Source organism: Phyllobates terribilis, unplaced genomic scaffold (genome assembly GCF_046119375.1).
Source record: "Phyllobates terribilis strain yellow unplaced genomic scaffold, ASM4611937v1 Scaffold_25__1_contigs__length_18738178, whole genome shotgun sequence".
Lineage (NCBI taxonomy): Eukaryota > Metazoa > Chordata > Amphibia > Anura > Dendrobatidae > Phyllobates > Phyllobates terribilis.
Window position 1 is genome coordinate 6091954 of NW_027362785.1, and position 20100 is coordinate 6112053.

At 46.9% G+C, this 20100-nt stretch overlaps 1 protein-coding gene and 1 pseudogene across 1 annotated transcript; both read left to right on the forward strand.

Moving 5' to 3' along the window:
* LOC141176437 (uncharacterized) overlaps positions 1-20100 on the forward strand; it is a 40320-nt pseudogene that overhangs the window by 9813 nt on the left and 10407 nt on the right.
* On the forward strand, positions 2423-4633 carry LOC141176334 (E3 ubiquitin/ISG15 ligase TRIM25-like). The gene has a single exon (XM_073660275.1). The coding sequence runs from the start codon at positions 2438-2440 to the stop codon at positions 3971-3973; it is 1536 nt and encodes a 511-aa protein (XP_073516376.1). The 5' UTR covers positions 2423-2437; the 3' UTR covers positions 3974-4633.

Genomic DNA, 20100 nt, shown 5'->3' on the forward strand with positions numbered 1-20100 from the left:
CTGGGCACGGACCGGGTCACCGCCACAAGGACTACTACCCCCATACAGATCCGGCTCCGGGTATCCCTTGAACATGGCCCAGGGGGCGCGTCAGTAGCGTGGTGGAAATAACTGACAGAGACAGTGGAGTGCAGTCATCTGAGTTTACTCACAGTTCTTTTTAGGTTCTTCGGGTATACTGTCCAGGTGTCAGACTCCTGCGTCGCACTGCGTTTGCCAGGCAGGGGTTCAGCACTCCCTCAAGTATATTAGAAGCACTTAACGGGACCCCCTTTCTTTATGTTCCTTCCTTGACCGACTTCCCGCGCTGGGTCTTCTCCCTCCTGCCCTGCGCTCCCCCACACAAAGTCCCGATCGGGTGCTCTGAGATCCCTCTGGGCAACCTGAAGTTCCTGGACCTACTTGGTGCCCTTCATGGCGGCTTGGGTGAGGTTGTGGCAACTGCACCATGGAAGTGTTGAAGCCTCCGGTTTTCCAGCCGAGACCTGGAGTAACACTGCTAGCCCAGGGACCGGTTCCCTTCCTGCGGCCTGATCCCTCTGACGCTTGGCAGATTCAGGCGTACGGGTGCCGTCCTGCACTCACCGTACCCCCTGGGATCCCTTCTGTTCCTGGAGCATTCCTCCCTTGCTCCCACTCCTCTCCTGGGCCTCTCTCACTAGGCCCCACTCTGGAGCAGAGCTGCTGAAGAGACTCTGCTCCCCTCCTCTCCTCTTCTCACTGCACTGACTACTCTAAGATGGCTTCCCTTTATATACACCTACTATTCAAGTGCTCCCCTGTTCTACCTCCTCCACCCACACCCACTACTGGTTCCCCCTATCTTTGATTTCCCCCACTCCAGCCAGGGACAGGGCTCAGCAGGAGACACAGTGCATCTTGCCCTTCGAGCCGGCCTGGAGTAGTGTAGTGTTGAGTGCAGGTGTTGGGGTCCGGAGCAGCACTCCATCCTTACCTGAGAGAAGAAGATGCCACACCTCTGGGTGAGGTGCAGTACCTCTGTGGCCAAAGAACCCTCAGGGGCGCCACACATTGATGTCATCACGTCGCTCCACCGGGAACCTCCTGTTCTGCAGGCCACAGAACCGAGAGCGATAGTGAAGGGAGATCACGTCTCGCTGCTCTACCACTGAGTGTAACTGTTTCAGTACTCCGTTAAGGGAGGCAGTTGCGGGTGGATTCCTGGGCAACTGCTCCCTCCGTCCCGATAGCTACGCTACTGACAGTCCAAGGGCAGCCAGGAAGCCATGTAGGCCCGAAGGAACTGAAATTTCTGTTGTTTCCCGTACCTGCAAATCATCAGGTTGATTGGAAAATCCAAAAGTTTGGAATGTTGTGGTCTCCCTGTAACCTCAACCCCAGCACTGACTGACAGCCGGCTCAGCAGGGCATCAGTACAGAGGACTGTCAGTCAGTGCCGGGGTGCGGTTACTATGTACGGAGCGGTGACTGTAGCCACGATAACCGCGCCTCTATGACTGGAAACCTGAGGCTCCCGGGAGGAGTAAAGCGCAATTCTTCCAGGTATCCAGGCTCCGAGTGGGGCGGGCACACGGCTTTAGAACGCTATTAACCTGCAGAGAAGCTTAATAAAGCTTGGGGGGGCATGAAGGTAGAACACAAATCCCGGTAATCGCACAGTCATGGCCAGCTAGTCCCCTCCACCAAGCCCCTGATCTTATGATTACTTTTTTTCTTACATGGTAGGATTGTGGCGCTTCCCCCACATGGAGCTGGTATCTATCATCCAGGACGCTAACCATAGGATTTATGGCCAATTACCTTGTTAGCAGGGGAAGCGCAGAGTAGACAGCAGGCCCACATTTTTGGGCAACCATGAAGGTTCGTCATGGTTAACCAATGGCTTCACAAAGTACCCAGTGGTGATGGCTGGAAACTGCTAGTTGTGATGAGATGGGAAGGCGTGCACACTTCGTCAGCAGAATTAGTCCTCCAAGAAGAAACCCTGGGTGGTTCATGGTGCTACATGGACCTTTCTTCTTCTGGTGTCACAACGACCCCTTGCTTGTGCCCCATATATTCCTTCCAGATGACCTAATACTGAAGGAAGAATGGCTTTGTGAGTGGTCATCAGACTTCCCCCTCCGGGGCTTCGGCACCATGTCCTGCTCTGTGGCCGCTATTCTTGTCTAGGAAGATTGTACAACATATGAACAATAACTCAGCCATAACTGCAAGGTAAATGCGGAGCACTGAGGTGGTTACATGTATACTTCATCCCGTGACACGAGCGATCTGGAGATAATGTATGTGACTCACAAGTTTATGGTCAGGAATCTACCCTCCAAGCATGACTATCACAACACTCCCTTGATAATGGAAAGTACCAGTTAGATGCCTCCTCTATGTTGGCAGACGTCACGTCTAAGGAGTGGCCACTGATAGTTTCTCTTTCATTTCTCTTCGACGTTTAACGATGGCAGATCTAGCAGCTGAACTTACATGCCCTATCTGCTTAGATATATTTAAGGATCCTGTAACCCTGAGGTGTGGACACAACTTCTGCTGGAAATGTATTGACTGTGCACTGGACTCCCGATTCTACATGTGTCCTCAATGCAGGAAGAGATTCAAAGGACAACCTGTCCTAACCAAGAACGCAAACCTCCGTAACATCGCAGAACAATTCCATTCTGCTCAGCCCGATGATGATAACGTCGATGTCTTCTGCAATTACTGTGACCTTTCATCTCCTGCCGTTAAAGTGTGTCTGCAATGCGAAACCTCCATGTGTGAAAGGCATCTCAGGAGCCACAACAGGTCAGTGAGGCACACGTTAATTGACCCTACCTCTTCCTTGGCTAAAAGAAGATGCCCCATCCATAATAAGATCTTGGGGTATTACTGCACAGTGGATGGTACCTGTATCTGCTTGTCCTGTGCCATGGCCAAAGAACATCGGGAACACCAGGTGGATCCACTGACTGAGGCCTCTGAGAAGAAGAAGGAGGAACTGAGAAAGTTTCTTGGGGCAATGAACGCAAAGACTGAGGAGACTGAGCGAAAAGTCCAAACTTTGGAAGAAGAAATGAGAAAAATCCAAGAAAAGGCAGATGTCGTAACTAGGAGAGTCCAAGATCTGTTTAGAGTAATCGGGAGGGAACTCCAAGTCCTGGAGGAAACTCTTATCAGTGACATTTTCCTAATGAAAGATCAGCAGTTACGTTCTTACACTGACCTGATCCAGGACTTGGAGAAGCAGAAGGAAGAGATGTTCAAGAATAAGCGTCACATTGAGGAGCTGTGTAAAATGACCGATCCATATATCGTCCTACAGGAAGAGCAGTCATGTGGCCCCATGGAAGAAGAGATAAGACCTAAACCTTTACACAATGCCGGTGGTCTGGACGTGCACCCAATCTCGAAGACATTACAAATTGGGTTAGAAGACATAATGAAAGGACTAAACATCTGGTTCTATATACAGAAACCTGCAAACATATGCCTGGACATAAACTCAGCGGCTCATCACCTCCAGGTGTCAGACGACCTGAAGACTGTCACCTACGTAGAATCTCACCACAATCTCCCGGACAAAGAGGAAAGATTTGGGGGTAACCAGGTCATATGCAGTGGAAGTTTTTCTTCAGGAAGACATTACTGGGAGGTGGAGATCAAGGACTCTGAGAACTGGGGAGTAGGGGTGTGTTACCCCAGTATGGACAGGAAGGGCGACCAGTCAAGGCTTGGATGTAATAGCAAGTCATGGTGTCTGCGGAGGAGCGATAATGGGCTCGTGGCAGAGCATAATGGCCATTGGTGTTCTCTACCCTACAGGACATCCTGTAGTAGGGTGAGAGTCTATCTGGATTACCGCGATGGACGTTTGTCCTTTTATGAAGTCGGTTACGCTGTTAAACACTTGTACACTTTCTCCGCCACCTTCACCGAGCCCCTTCACGCTGCTTTCATGGTGCAGAACAATTGGTTAAGAATCGGGAATAAAGACTGAACATTGCCTGATCTACAGGGTCAGATCCATACATTGACACCACAAAAATAATGCCCTGAAAATATTTCTTACACGATTAGCATAAGTTCTTGTTTTTTTTTTTTATCGAATTTTGGTGATATTTTAACCCACTGCAAATGGTACTTTTAGCCAGTGAATGACAGCCATAGTCTGGAAAGAAGTGGCCGTGTTGAAGCTTTTGGCCTCATCGTCCACAAAAGATCTTTTCACTGAAGAACGTTCCCCGGATGTTCTTTCATTGTTTGCTCGGTGCCCGTTAATGACTGGAACAACCAATGTAGAATAGAAAGTGAATGGATTTGTCGGCAAAACGATTTTTTACTGGATAATTGTTTGTTCACCCTATTTCTACGTAATGTGTGCGGCCTACTCTATACTTTGCTTACGTTCTTTGGTGGTAATATCAGGGTATCATAAGGTATTATGGGTTATAACATTATTATATAGGTACTACATACCTAAAATAGTTATTTATAAAACTCTGTAACCAAAGGCCCCCATACACGAGATGAGTCTGCCGATGTCAACGGGACTGGCCAACCACCTCATGTGTATCTGGGCCTCCTAACTCCTTCCCTGACATATGATGTCTGGAGAGAGAAGGATGGAGCAGTTGGGAAAAATCAGACCCAAAATGAAATCAGAAACAGGTTGTGACGTTTCGGCCTGTCATGGCCTTTTTCAAGGTATCTTTTGGCAGATGGGTCCCAGTGTGCAGTTACACGGTCTATGTGGTCACTGCACACTGGGACCCATCTGCCAACAGATACCTTGACAGGCCGAAACGTCACAACCTGTTTCTGATTTCATTTTGGGTCAGATTTTTCCAGTTTCTGTTACTTCATTAATAAACTGCTTGCATTCCATGATTTTGAGTGCCGGAGTCTCTATCTACTATAGTTTTGCATTTTTCTCCAGAGCACCATCACACGGCATAGCACCCATTTTCGATATTCTCTGATAATTACAGGCCCTCTTAGTAAAGACGATAAAAATTAACAATAAAAAGACACAAATTGCTGGATTGAAGGAAGTGTTAATTTGTGAAGCGTTTGTTGTCTTTCCTGAAATCTGAACGTGAAATTCAAGCTCCTCAATACATTTTTGGTGGGTCTGGTGGGGGCCACAAATGACTCTGTACACAATTGGTCTATGGTTTTCTGGGATGTACCAGAATTTTTTTACCATCAATGTATGGTCAATGGTGGTCCGATTGTGGGCAGTCTACAGAACAAGGATATCTGGCACCTGGTGGACCTCTATGGCCCCTTACTTGGAGAACCTGACACAGTGCTGATTATCTCCATGCTACGAGAGCTGGAGATACCAGACACCGCACCATCAATGAGAGAGATGTACCCCAAGAACTTGGGCTAGCCGGTTACAGAGGTGAACAACGCAGAAAGGACCGGGCAATGGAGGTGTCACTAGGAGGCCACCAAAGCCATAGTCCGGGTGCCACTGTGCCACCTTCAAGCTCCAGGTAAGGGGCTTTATGGGACATACGGTTTCTTGACATATCCGACAATTGTGATGTCTTCGTGAGAAGTTTCTCATGCCTATAAGCCAATATCTTCGGGGAAGGTAGAGTTTTTCAAGACAATTTGTGGGACAACCTTGAAGTCATGGAGTCTCTTTAGGACACCTCGAGAATTAGGCAATCTAATATGAATAATTGTGGATATTTCTGTGAAGATTTGTGACTTTCTATTGTTTTATGTTGTTTTGGTCAATAGGAAGCACTAGAAAAATCCTTTCTGTGCGTCACGGATCCGGGAAACAATGGCAGAATTACACTTGGGTTTTGTGCAGGACATGATTACTAATTTATATCAGATTTTCCCACAGGAACCTCCTCGTGGAATAATTTGACCACCATATTTCTAAGTCCTCATGTTTGATCTCACAGAAGCGATTATGTCCCCCCCGATCACAGATACTGTATATCCATAGATAATCTGGATATCAGATAATTCTAGATATGGCACGTGAATATTGCATTCCCGTTGTGCCATGTGATGTCCCTGGTATGCTAGAGACAAACTGTCCACCTTAGGGGCCATTATCTTCTCCCGCATATTTTAGCACTCCTCCTGCTAACATTTCCTCATTAGTTGAATTATTTGCTCATGGGAGATGAGGCCAGGTGGCCAGAGGTCTTGAATTTACTGACCCAGAGCTGCCACTAGAAATTTCAGGTCCCCATACTGGCAAAATTTTCTGGCCCCCTTGAGACTCCGCCACCACCCCTCGAACCTTCTACAATCCCACCGCTCACTCTTGGAAAACTCCACTTCTGCACCCCGTCCTCATCAATCACACATTAACAGTTCCCATTGAACACCAGATCACATACATAGCCATCAGCTTTTGTTTTGGCTGAAAGATTTTTTTAAGCCACCATGACATGGAGACTCTTCTGGCCGGGCCCTACTCTACTCTAACCTATTAAACATTTCTTAAATATCCAAAACTCTTTTTAGGTATATTTTTCTTTATTTTTCTTTAAGGGAATATGTCACATACATTTTTTAAAATGACCAATAATATCACATACAAGGGACAAATACCGTCACACCATGGCTGGACCACATATTACCACCACATAGTGACCGAATAATACCACATAAAAGGAACAAATATCTCCACACCGTGACCAGACCACATATTGCCACCACATAGTGACCGAATACTACAATACTGATCATTAATAAAAAAAATAACACAATACTAATATTACCATAAGTGCCATTATTCACATGAGCTCTGTACATAGTATACAGTGTGTCCGGGTGGTGGAACCTCTGAGCTGCGGTACAAGGAGGGACCAGAGGGGTGTAACTAGGTATCAACTCGGACTGACCAAGGTCGCACGGCGGCTCAATCGACTCCGTGAACCAGGGAAGGACCGAGCAGAGGGACCAGGTGCTACTCTGGACCAGTCCTTGTATGAGAGCAGGTGACTCCCACGGGTCAGAAGGCAGGGACTGACCGGTACAGCAGATGAGCACGGCAGGAAGGCTGACGGGTGATCCGGGTAGACGGACTGGCAGACACCACGGGTAACTGGCAGGATCCTCAAGGTAGGCTGGCTGGTAGGCACGGCAGGTAACTGGTACGTTCTCCGGGTAGGCAGGCAAGCCAGGCCCATAGACAGACTGGCGGGTTTGGACCATAGGCAGACCGTCGGGCTGGAGGGTGTACTTGGCTGGTGGAGGCAGGTAGCAGGCAAAGGCTCCGGATAAGTAGACTGGCCAAGCCCATAGACAGACTGGCGGACTGGACTGGTAGTCAGACTGGCGGTCTGGACTGGTAGTCAGGCTGGCGGACTGGACTGGTAGTCAGGCTGGCGGACTGGACTGGTAGTCAGACTAGCAATGGGACCTGAGGGCTGAAGTAGAGTTAGTACACTGAGCTACAACCTTGCACGGACACCTCCATTTTGGAGGAGGAGCCTTTTATATGAGAAGTCCTCCGGCCATTGGCCGGGGACTCCTTAGGACGGCGCGCGCGGCCCCTTTAAGAGGAAGGGAGCGCCTGCCCTAAGCACAGTGCCCGGGAAGCTGCGCGTGCGGGCAGCAGCAGCAGGAGAGCCGGAAGATGCCGGGCCAGGAGTGCGGCGGTAAGGGGGACGGTGTCTCTGCCTGTCAGGGGGCAGAGACGCCGATGCTACACAGTGTATAGTGTCAGTGTACTGGTAATACAGTGATCACCATTGACATTATACACAAGGGCTCTGTATATAGTGTCCGTGTACAGGTAATACTGTGATCAGTGACATTATACACAGGAGCTCTGTATATAGTGTATAGTGTACAGGTAATACAGGGATCACCAGTGACATTATACACAGGAGCTCTGTATATAGTGTCAGTGTACAGGTAATACAGTGATCACCATTGACATTATACACAAGGGCTCTGTATGTAGTGTCCGTGTACAGGTAATACAGTGATCAGTGACATACACAGGAGCTCTGTATATAGTGTATAGTGTACAGGTAATACAGGGATCACCAGTGACATTATACACAGGAGCTCTGTATATAGTGTCAGTGTACAGGTAATACAGTGATCACCAGTGACATTATACAGAGGAGCTCTGTATATAGTGTCAGTGTACAGGTAATACAGTGATCACCAGTGAGATTATACACAGGAGCTCTGTATATAGTGTACAGGTAATACAGTGATCACCAGTGACATTATACACAGGAGCTCTGTTTATAGTGTCAGTGTACAGGTAATACAGTGATCACCAGTGACATTATACACAGGCGCTCTGTATATAGTGTCAGTGTACAGGTAATACAGTGATCACCAGTGACATTATGCACAGGAGCTCTGTATATAGTATCAGTGTACAAGTAATACAGTGATCACCAGTGACATTATACACAGGAGCTCTGTATATAGTGTCAGTATACAGGTAATACAGGGATCACCAGTGACATTATACACAGGAGCTCTGAATATAGTGTATAGTGTACAGGTAATACAGTGATCACCAGTGACATTATACACAGGAGCTCTGCATATAGTGTCAGTGTACAGGTAATACAGTGATCACCAGTGACATTATACAGAGGAGCTCTGTATATAGTGTCAGTGTACAGGTAATACAGTGATCACCAGTGAGATTATACACAGGAGCTCTGTATATAGTGTACAGGTAATACAGTGATCACCAGTGAAATTATACACAGGAGCTCTGTATATAGTGTCAGTGTACAGGTAATACAGGGATCACCAGTGACATTATACACAGGAGCTCTGTATATAGTGTATAGTGTACAGGTAATACAGTGATCACCATTGACATTATACACAAGGGCTCTGTATATAGTGCCCGTGTACAGGTAATACAGTGATCAGTGACATTATACACAGGAGCTCTGTATATAGTGTCAGTGTACAGGTAATACAGTGATCACCAGTGACATTATACACAGGAGCTCTGTATATAGTGTATAGTGTACAGGTAATACAGTGATCACCAGTGACCTTATACACAGGAGCTCTGCATATAGTGTCAGTGTACAGTTAATACAGTGATCACCAGTGACATTATACACAGGAGCTCTGTATATAGTGTCAGTGTACAAGTAATACAGTGATCACCAGTGACATTATACACAGGAGCTCTGTATATAGTGTCAGTGTACAGGTAATACAGGGATCACCAGTGACATTATACACAGGAGCTCTGTATATAGTGTATAGTGTACAGGTAATACAGTGAACACCAGTGACATTATACACAGGAGCTCTGTATATAGTGTATAGTGTACAGGTAATACAGTGATCACCAGTGACATTATACACAGGAGCTCTGTATATAGTGTCAGTGTACAGGTAATACAGTGATCACCAGTGACATTATACACAGGAGCTCTGTATATAGTGTCAGTGTACAAGTAATACAGTGATCACCAGTGATATTATACACAGGAGCTCTGTATATAGTGTATAGTGTACAGGTAATACAGTGAACACCAGTGACATTATACACAGGAGCTCTGTATATAGTGTATAGTGTACAGGTAATACAGTGATCACCAGTGACATTATACACAGGAGCTCTGTATATAGTGTCAGTGTACAGGTAATACAGGGATCACCAGTGACATTATACACAGGAGCTCTGTATATAGTGTATAGTGTACAGGAAATACAGTGATCACCAGTGATATTATACACAGGAGCTCTGTATATAGTGTCAGTGTACAGGTAATACAGGGATTACCAGTGACATTATACACAGGAGCTCTGTATATAGTATCAGTGAACAAGTAATACAGTGATCGCCAGTGACATTATACACAGGAGCTCTGTATATAGTGTCAGTATACAGGTAATACAGGGATCACCAGTGACATTATACACAGGAGCTCTGAATATAGTGTACAGGTAATACAGTGATCACCAGTGATATTATACACAGGAGCTCTGTATATAGTGTATAGTGTACAAGTAATACAGTGATCACCAGTGACATTATACACAGGAGCTCTGTATAGAGTGTATAGTGTACTGGTAATACAGTGATCACCAGTGATATTATACACAGGAGCTCTGTATATAGTGTATAGTGTACAGGTAATACAGTGATCACCAGTGACATTATACACAGGAGCTCTGTATATAGTGTATAGTGTACAGGTAATACAGTGATCACCAGTGACATTATACACAGGAGCTCTGTATATAGTGTATAGTGTACAGGTAATACAGTGATCACTAGTTACCTTATACACAGGAGCTCTGTATATAGTGTCAGTGTACAGGTAATACAGTGATCACCAGTGACATTATGCACAGGAGCTCTGTATATAGTGTCAGTGTACAAGTAATACAGTGATCATCAGTGACATTATACACAGGAGCTCTGTATATAGTGTCAGTGTACAGGTAATACAGGGATCACCAGTGACATTATACACAGGAGCTCTGTATATAGTGTATAGTGTACAGGTAATACAGTGATCACCAGTGATATTATACACAGGAGCTCTGTATATAGTGTATAGTGTGCAGGTAATACAATGATCACCAGTGTCATTATACACAGGAGCTCTGTATATAGTGTCAGTGTACAGGTAATACAGGGATCACCAGTGACATTATACACAGGAGCTCTGTATAGAGTGTATAGTGTACTGGTAATACAGTGATCACCAGTGATATTATACACAGGAGCTCTGTATATAGTGTATAGTGTACAGGTAATACAGTGATCACCAGTGACATTATACACAGGAGCTCTGTATATAGTGTATAGTGTACAGGTAATACAGTGATCACCAGTGACATTATACACAGGAGCTCTGTATATAGTGTATAGTGTACAGGTAATACAGTGATCACTAGTAACCTTATACACAGGAGCTCTGTATATAGTGTCAGTGTACAGGTAATACAGTGATCACCAGTGACATTATGCACAGGAGCTCTGTATATAGTGTCAGTGTACAAGTAATACAGTGATCATCAGTGACATTATACACAGGAGCTCTGTATATAGTGTCAGTGTACAGGTAATACAGGGATCACCAGTGACATTATACACAGGAGCTCTGTATATAGTGTATAGTGTACAGGTAATACAATGATCACCAGTGATATTATACACAGGAGCTCTGTATATAGTGTATAGTGTACAGGTAATACAATGATCACCAGTGTCATTATACACAGGAGCTCTGTATATAGTGTCAGTGTACAGGTAATACAGGGATCACCAGTGACATTATACACAGGAGCTCTGTATATAGTGTCAGTGTACAGGTAATACAGTGATCACCAATGACATTATACACAGGAACTCTGTATGTAGTGTCAGTGTACAGGTAATAAAGGGATCACCAGTGACATTATACACAGGAGCTCTGTATATAGTATCAGTGTACAAGTAATACAGTGATCGCCAGTGACATTATACAGAGGAGCTCTGTATATAGTGTCAGTATACAGGTAATACAGGGATCACCAGTGACATTATACACAGGAGCTCTGAATATAGTGTATAGTGTACAGGTAATACCGTGATCACCAGTGATATTATACACAGGAGCTCTGTATATAGTGTATAGTGTACAGGTAATACAGTGATCACCAGTGACATTATACACAGGAGCTCTGTATATAGTGTCAGTGTATAGGTACTACAGTGATCACCAGTGACATTATACACAGGAGCTCTGTATATAGTGTCAGTGTACAGGTAATACAGTGATCACCAGTGACATTATACACAGGAGCTCTGTATATAGTGTCAGTGTACAGGTAATACAGGGATCACCAGTGACATTATACACAGGAGCTCTGTATAGAGTGTATAGTGTACTGGTAATATAGTGATCACCAGTGATATTATACACAGGAGCTCTGTATATAGTGTATAGTGTACAGGTAATAAAATGATCACCAGTGTCATTATACACAGGAGCTCTGTATATAGTGTCAGTGTACAGGTAATACAGGGATCACCAGTGACATTATACACAGGAGCTCTGTATAGAGTGTATAGTGTACTGGTAATACAGTGATCACCAGTGATATTATACACAGGAGCTCTGAATATAGTGTCAGTATACAGGTAATACAGGGATCACCAGTGACATTATACACAGGAGCTCTGAATATAGTGTCAGTGTACAGGTAATACAGTGATCACCAGTGACATTATACACAGGAGCTCTGTATATAGTGTACAGGGATTACCAATAACATTATACACAGGAGCTCTGTATATAGTGTCAGTGTACAGGTAATACAGTGATCACCAGTGACATTATACACAGGAGCTCTGTATATAGTGTCAGTGTACAGGTAATACAGGGATCACCAGTGACATTATACACAGGAGCTCTGTATAGAGTGTATAGTGTACTGGTAATATAGTGATCACCAGTGATATTATACACAGGAGCTCTGTATATAGTGTATAGTGTACAGGTAATAAAATGATCACCAGTGTCATTATACACAGGAGCTCTGTATATAGTGTCAGTGTACAGGTAATACAGGGATCACCAGTGACATTATACACAGGAGCTCTGTATAGAGTGTATAGTGTACTGGTAATACAGTGATCACCAGTGATATTATACACAGGAGCTCTGTATATAGTGTATAGTGTACAGGTAATACAGTGGTCACCAGTGACATTATACACAGGAGCTCTGTATATAGTGTATAGTGTACAGGTAATACAGTGATCACCAGTGACATTATACACAGGAGCTCTGTATATAGTGTATAGTGTACAGGTAATACAGTGATCACCAGTGACATTATACACAGGAGCCCTGTATATAGTGTACAGGTAATACAGTGATCACCAGTGACATTATGCACAGGAGCTCTGTATATAGTGTCAGTGTACAAGTAATACAGTGATCATCAGTGACATTATACACAGGAGCTCTGTATATAGTGTCAGTGTACAGGTAATACAGGGATCACCAGTGACATTATACACAGGAGCTCTGTATATAGTGTATAGTGTACAGGTAATACAGTGATCACCAGTGATATTATACACAGGAGCTCTGTATATAGTGTATAGTGTACAGGTAATAAAATGATCACCAGTGTCATTATACACAGGAGCTCTGTATATAGTGTCAGTGTACAGGTAATACAGGGATCACCAGTGACATTATACACAGGAGCTCTGTATATAGTGTCAGTGTATAGGTAATACAGTGATCACCAATGACATTATACACAGGAACTCTGTATATAGTGTCAGTGTACAGGTAATACAGGGATCACCAGTGACATTATACACAGGAGCTCTGTATATAGTATCAGTGTACAAGTAATACAGTGATCGCCAGTGACATTATACACAGGAGCTCTGTATATAGTGTCAGTATACAGGTAATACAGGGATCACCAGTGACATTATACACAGGAGCTCTGAATATAGTGTCAGTATACAGGTAATACAGGGATCACCAGTGACATTATACACAGGAGCTCTGAATATAGTGTCAGTGTACAGGTAATACAGTGATCACCAGTGACATTATACACAGGAGCTCTGTATATAGTGTACAGGGATTACCAATAACATTATACACAGGAGCTCTGTATATAGTGTCAGTGTACAGGTAATACAGTGATCACCAGTGACATTATACACAGGAGCTCTGTATATACTGTCAGTGTACAGGTAATACAGTGATCACCAGTGACATTATACACAGGAGCTCTGTATATAGTGTCAGTGTTCAGGTAATACAGTGATAACCAGTGACATTATACACAGGAGCTCTGTATATAGTGTATAGTGTACAGGTAATACAGTGATCACCAGTGACATTACACACAGGAGTTCTGTATATACTGTCAGTGTACAGGTAATACTGGGATCACCAGTGACATTATACACAGGAGCTCTGTATACAGTGTATATAGTGTCAGTGTACAGGAAATACAGTGATCACCAGTGACATTGTAAATAGGAGCTCTGTATATAGTGTCAGTGTACAGATAATACAGTGATCACCAGTGACATTATACACAGGAGCTCTGTATATAGTGTACAGGTAATACAGGGATCACCAGTGACATTATACTCAGGAGCTCTGTACATAGTGTATAGTGTACAAGTAATACAGTGATCACCAGTGACATTATACACAGGAGCTCTGTATATAGTGTATAGTGTACAGGTAATACAGTGATCACCAGTGATATTATACACAGGAGCTCTGTATATAGTGTACAGGTAATACAGTGGTCACCAGTGACATTATGCACAGGAGTTCTGTATATAGTGTACAGGTAATACAGTGGTCACCAGTGATATTATACACAGGAGCTCTGTATATAGTGTACAGGTAATACAGTGATCACCAGTGACATTATACACAGGAGCTCTGTATATAGTGTCAGTGTACAGGTAATACAGTGATCACCAGTGACATTAAACAAAGGAGCTCTGTATATAGTGTCAGTTTACAGGTAATACAGTGATCACCAGTGATATTATGCACAGGAGCTCTGTATATAGTGTACAGGTAATACAGTGATCACCAGTGGCATTATACACAGGAGCTCTGTATATAGTGTACAGGTAATACAGTGATCACCAGTGACATTATACACAGGAGCTCTGTATATAGTGTCAGTGTACAGGTAATACAGGGATCATCAGAGACATTATACACAGGAGCTCTGTATATAGTGTATAGTGTACAGGTAACACAGTGATCACCAGTGACATTATACACAGGAGCTCTGTATATAGTGTCAGTGTACAGGTAATACAGGGATCACCAGTGACATTATAGATAGGAGCTTTGTATATAGTGTATAGTGTCGGTGTACAGGTAACATTCTGACTCACCAGTGATGTCTCTAGGTGGAGTCCTTCATCTTCACTTTTCTCCTTCATCCAGCAGAGACCACCATCACTTCTTCCAGCCAGAACTCTTATCTGCATAAAATAACACCGAGTTATCTAGAGCACAGTCCCCAACTTCTACACTACGCAGATGAATGCTGAAGTGCACCCACCATTAATATATAATTAGTTATTATACAGCCCACCATTCCAAATATAAATTGTAATCCAATCACTGCGCCCCCACTAAATGTAAATAGCCACTTTCCCCACCTAATAAATATATAAATTAATTAGAACCTGTACTCTTTCCCCCAATTCATTACCAGTCACACTCCGCCATCCTCTACGCCCCCCATACTCCTGATTCATTATATTTATGTGCCCCCCTCCGCCCCAATTCATTTTGTCATGTCCTCATGTCCTCTCTCTCATCCCCACTTCATCATCTTTTACTCTCCCCGCTCCCAATTCATCATGATTTGTTGTCCCCCTCCCTCAATTATCATTTGCTCTCCCCCTCCACCGTCAAGTCATCTTTTGCTCTTCCCACCCCCACCTTCAATTCATCATTTACTGTTCCCCACCCTCAAGTCATCATTATTTGCGCTCCCCCACCCTCAATTCATTATTTGCTCTCCCAACCCCACTCCCAGGTCATCATGTGCTCTCCCCACCCCCACGACCAGCTCATCATGTGCTCTCCCCACCCCCACTCCCAGTTCATCATGTGGTCTTCCCATCCCCCACTCCCAAATCCTCATGTGCTCTCCCCACCCCCACTACCAGTTCATCATGTGCTCTCCCCACCCCCACTACCAGTTCATCATGTGCTCTCCACACCCCTCACTCCCAGTTCATCATGTGCTCTTCCCATCCCCCACTCCTAAAGCCTCATGCGCTCTCCCCACCCCCACTCCCACTTCATCATTAACTCCCCCCCACTCCCAGTTCATCAGCCCCCCCATTCCCAGTTCATCATTAGCCCCCCCATTCCCAGTTCATCATTAGCCCCCCCATTCCCAGTTCATCATTAGCCCCCCCACTCCCAATTCATCATTAGCCCCCCCACTCACAGTTCATCATTAGCTCCCGCCCACTCCCAGTTCATCATTAGCCCCCCACACTCCCAGTTCATCATTAGCCCCCCCCCCACACTCCCAGTTCATCAATAACTCCCCCTCACACTCCCAGTTCATCAATAACTCCCCCTCACACTCCCAGTTCATCATTAGCCCCCCACACTCCCAGTTCATCATTAGCCCCCCACACTCCCAGTTAATCATTAGCCCCCCCACACTCCCAGTTCATCATTAGCCCCCCCACACTCCCAATTCATCATTAGCCCCCCACACTCCCAGTTCATCATTAGCTCCCCCTCCACTCCCAGTTCATTATTAGCCCCCCCACACTCCAAGTTCATCATTAGCCCCCCACACTCCCAGTTCATCATTAGCCCCCCACACTCCCAGTTAATCATTAGCCCCCCCACACTCCCAGTTCATCATTAGCCCCCCCACACTCCCAATTCATCATTAGCCCCCCACACTCCCAGTTAATCATTAGCCCCCCCACACTCCCAGTTCATCATTAGCCCCCCCACACTCCCAATTCATCATTAGCCCCCCACACTCCCAGTTCATCATTAGCTCCCCCTCCACTCCCAGTTCATTATTAGCCCCCCCACACTCCAAGTTCATCATTAGCTGCCCCCACACTCCCAATTCATCATTAGCCCCCCACACTCCCAGTTCATCATTAGCTCCCCCTCCACTCCCAGTTCATTATTAGCCCCCCCACACTCCAAGTTCATCATTAGCTCCCCCTCCACTCCCAGTTCATCATTAGCTCCCCCCCACACTCCCAGTTCATTATTAGCCCCCCCCACACTCCCAGTTCATTATTAGCCCCCCCCCACACTCCCAGTTCATTATTAGCTCCCCCCACACTCCCAGTTCATCATTAGCCCCCCCACACTCCCAGTTCATCATTAGTTCCCCCCCACTCCCAGTTCATTATTAGCTCCCCCCACACTCCCAGTTCATCATTAGCCCCCCCACACTCCCAGTTCATCATTAGTTCCCCCCACACTCCCAGTTCATTATTAGCTCCCCCCACACTCCCAGTTCATCATTAGCCCCCCCACACTCCCAGTTCATCATTAGCCCCCCCACACTCCCAGTTCATCATTAGTTCCCCCCCACTCCCAGTTCATTATTAGTTCCCCCCCACACTCCCAGTTCATTATTAGCCCCCCCCACACTCCCAGTTCATCATTAGCCCCCCCACACTCCCAGTTCATCATTAGTTCCCCCCCACTCCCAGTTCATCATTAGCTCCCCCCACACTCCCAGTTCATTATTATCCCCCCCCACACTCCCAGTTCATCATTAGCTCCCCCCACACTCCCAGTTCATTAGCTCCCCCCCCACACTCCCAGTTCATCATTAGCCCCCCCCCACACTCCCAGTTCATCATTAGCCCCCCCACACTCCCAGTTCATCATTAGCCCCCCCACACTCCCAGTTCATCATTAGCCCCCCCCACACTCCCAGTTCATCATTAGCCCCCCCCACGCTCCCAGTTCATCATTAGCTCCCCCACACTCCCAGTTCATCATTAGCTCCCCCCACACTCCCAGTTCATCATTAGCTCCCCCCACACTCCCAGTTCATCATTAGCTCCCCCCACACTCCCAGTTCATCATTAGCTCCCCCCCACACTCCCAGTTCATCATTAGCTCCCCCCACACTCCCAGTTCATCATTAGCTCCCCCCACACTCCCAGTTCATCATTAGCTCCCCCACGCTCCCAGTTCATCATTAGCCCCCCCCACACTCCCAGTTCATCATTAGCTCCCCCCACACTCCCAGTTCATCATTAGCTCCCCCACGCTCCCAGTTCATCATTAGCCCCCCCCACACTCCCAGTTCATCATTAGCCCCCCCCACACTCCCAGTTCATCATTAGCACCCCCACACTCCCAGTTCATCATTAGCCCCCCCCACACTCCCAGTTCATCATTAGCTCCCCCCACACTCCCAGTTCATCATTAGCTCCCCCCCACTCCCAGTTCATCATTAGCTCCCCCACACTCCCAGTTCATCATTAGCCCCCCCACACTCCCAGTTCATCATTAGCCCCCCCACACTCCCAGTTCATCATTAGCTCCCCCCACACTCCCAGTTCATCATTAGCTCCCCCACGCTCCCAGTTCATCATTAGCCCCCCCACACTCCCAGTTCATCATTAGCCCCCCCACACTCCCAGTTCATCATTAGCCCCCCCACACTCCCAGTTCATCATTAGCCCCCCCACACTCCCAGTTCATCATTAGTTCCCCCCCACTCCCAGTTCATTATTAGTTCCCCCCCACACTCCCAGTTCATTATTAGCCCCCCCCCACACTCCCAGTTCATCATTAGCCCCCCCACACTCCCAGTTCATCATTAGTTCCCCCCCACTCCCAGTTCATCATTAGCTCCCCCCACACTCCCAGTTCATTATTATCCCCCCCCACACTCCCAGTTCATCATTAGCTCCCCCCACACTCCCAGTTCATTAGCTCCCCCCCCACACTCCCAGTTCATCATTAGCCCCCCCCCACACTCCCAGTTCATCATTAGCCCCCCCCACACTCCCAGTTCATCATTAGCCCCCCCCCCCACACTCCCAGTTCATCATTAGCTCCCCCCTACTCCCAGTTCATCATTAGCCCCCCCACACTCCCAGTTCATCATTAGCTCCCCCACACTCCCAGTTCATCATTAGCTCCCCCCACACTCCCAGTTCATCATTAGCTCCCCCCACACTCCCAGTTCATCATTAGCTCCCCCACGCTCCCAGTTCATCATTAGCTCCCCCCCACACTCCCAGTTCATCATTAGCTCCCCCCACACTCCCAGTTCATCATTAGCTCCCCCCACACTCCCAGTTCATCATTAGCTCCCCCACGCTCCCAGTTCATCATTAGCCCCCCCCACACTCCCAGTTCATCATTAGCCCCCCCCACACTCCCAGTTCATCATTAGCTCCCCCCACACTCCCAGTTCATCATTAGCCCCCCCCACACTCCCAGTTCATCATTAGCCCCCCCACACTCCCAGTTCATCATTAGCTCCCCCACACTCCCAGTTCATCATTAGCTCCCCCTCACACTCCCAGTTCATCATTAGCTCCCCCCACACTCCCAGTTCATCATTAGCTCCCCCCCACTCCCAGTTCATCATTAGCTCCCCCACACTCCCAGTTCATCATTAGCTCCCCCACACTCCCAGTTCATCATTAGCTCCCCCACACTCCCAGTTCATCATTAGCCCCCCCACACTCCCAGTTCATCATTAGCCCCCCCACACTCCCAGTTCATCATTAGCTCCCCCACACTCCCAGTTCATCATTAGCTCCCCCCCACACTCCCAGTTCATCATTAGCTCCCCCCACTCCCAGTTCATCATTAGCTCCCCCCCACTCCCAGTTCATCATTAGCTCCCCCCCACACTCCCAGTTCATCATTAGCTCCCCCCCACACTCCCAGTTCATCATTAGCCCCCCCACACTCCCAGTTCATCATTAGCCCCCCACACTCCCAGTTCATCATTAGCTCCCCCCACACTCCCAGTTCATCATTAGCCCCCCCCACACTCCCAGTTCATCATTAGCCCCCCCCCACACTCCCAGTTCATCATTAGCCCCCCCCACACTCCCAGTTCATCATTAGCTCCCCCCCACACTCCCAGTTCATCATTAGCTCCCCCACACTCCCAGTTCATCATTAGCTCCCCCCACACTCCCAGTTCATCATTAGCACCCCCCCCCACACTCCCAGTTCATCATTAGCTCCCCCCCACTCCCAGTTCATCATTAGCCCCCCCCACACTCCCAGTTCATCATTAGCCCCCCCCCCCCACACTCCCAGTTCATCATTAGCCCCCCCCCACACTCCCAGTTCATCATTAGCTCCCCCCCACACTCCCAGTTCATCATTAGCTCCCCCACACTCCCAGTTCATCATTAGCTCCCCCCACACTCCCAGTTCATCATTAGCACCCCCCCCCCACACTCCCAGTTCATTATTAGCTCCCCCCCACTCCCAGTTCATTATTAGCTCCCCCCACACTCCCAGTTCATCATTAGCTCCCCCCACACTCCCAGTTCATCATTAGCCCCCCCCCACACTCCCAGTTCATCATTAGCTCCCCCCACACTCCCAGTTCATCATTAGCACCCCCCCCACACTCCCAGTTCATCAT

Bases quoted from the DNA above. Each gene is read 5' to 3' on its own strand.
- LOC141176334 (XM_073660275.1), top strand. From the start codon at position 2,438: ATGGCAGATCTAGCAGCTGAACTTACATGCCCTATCTGCTTAGATATA.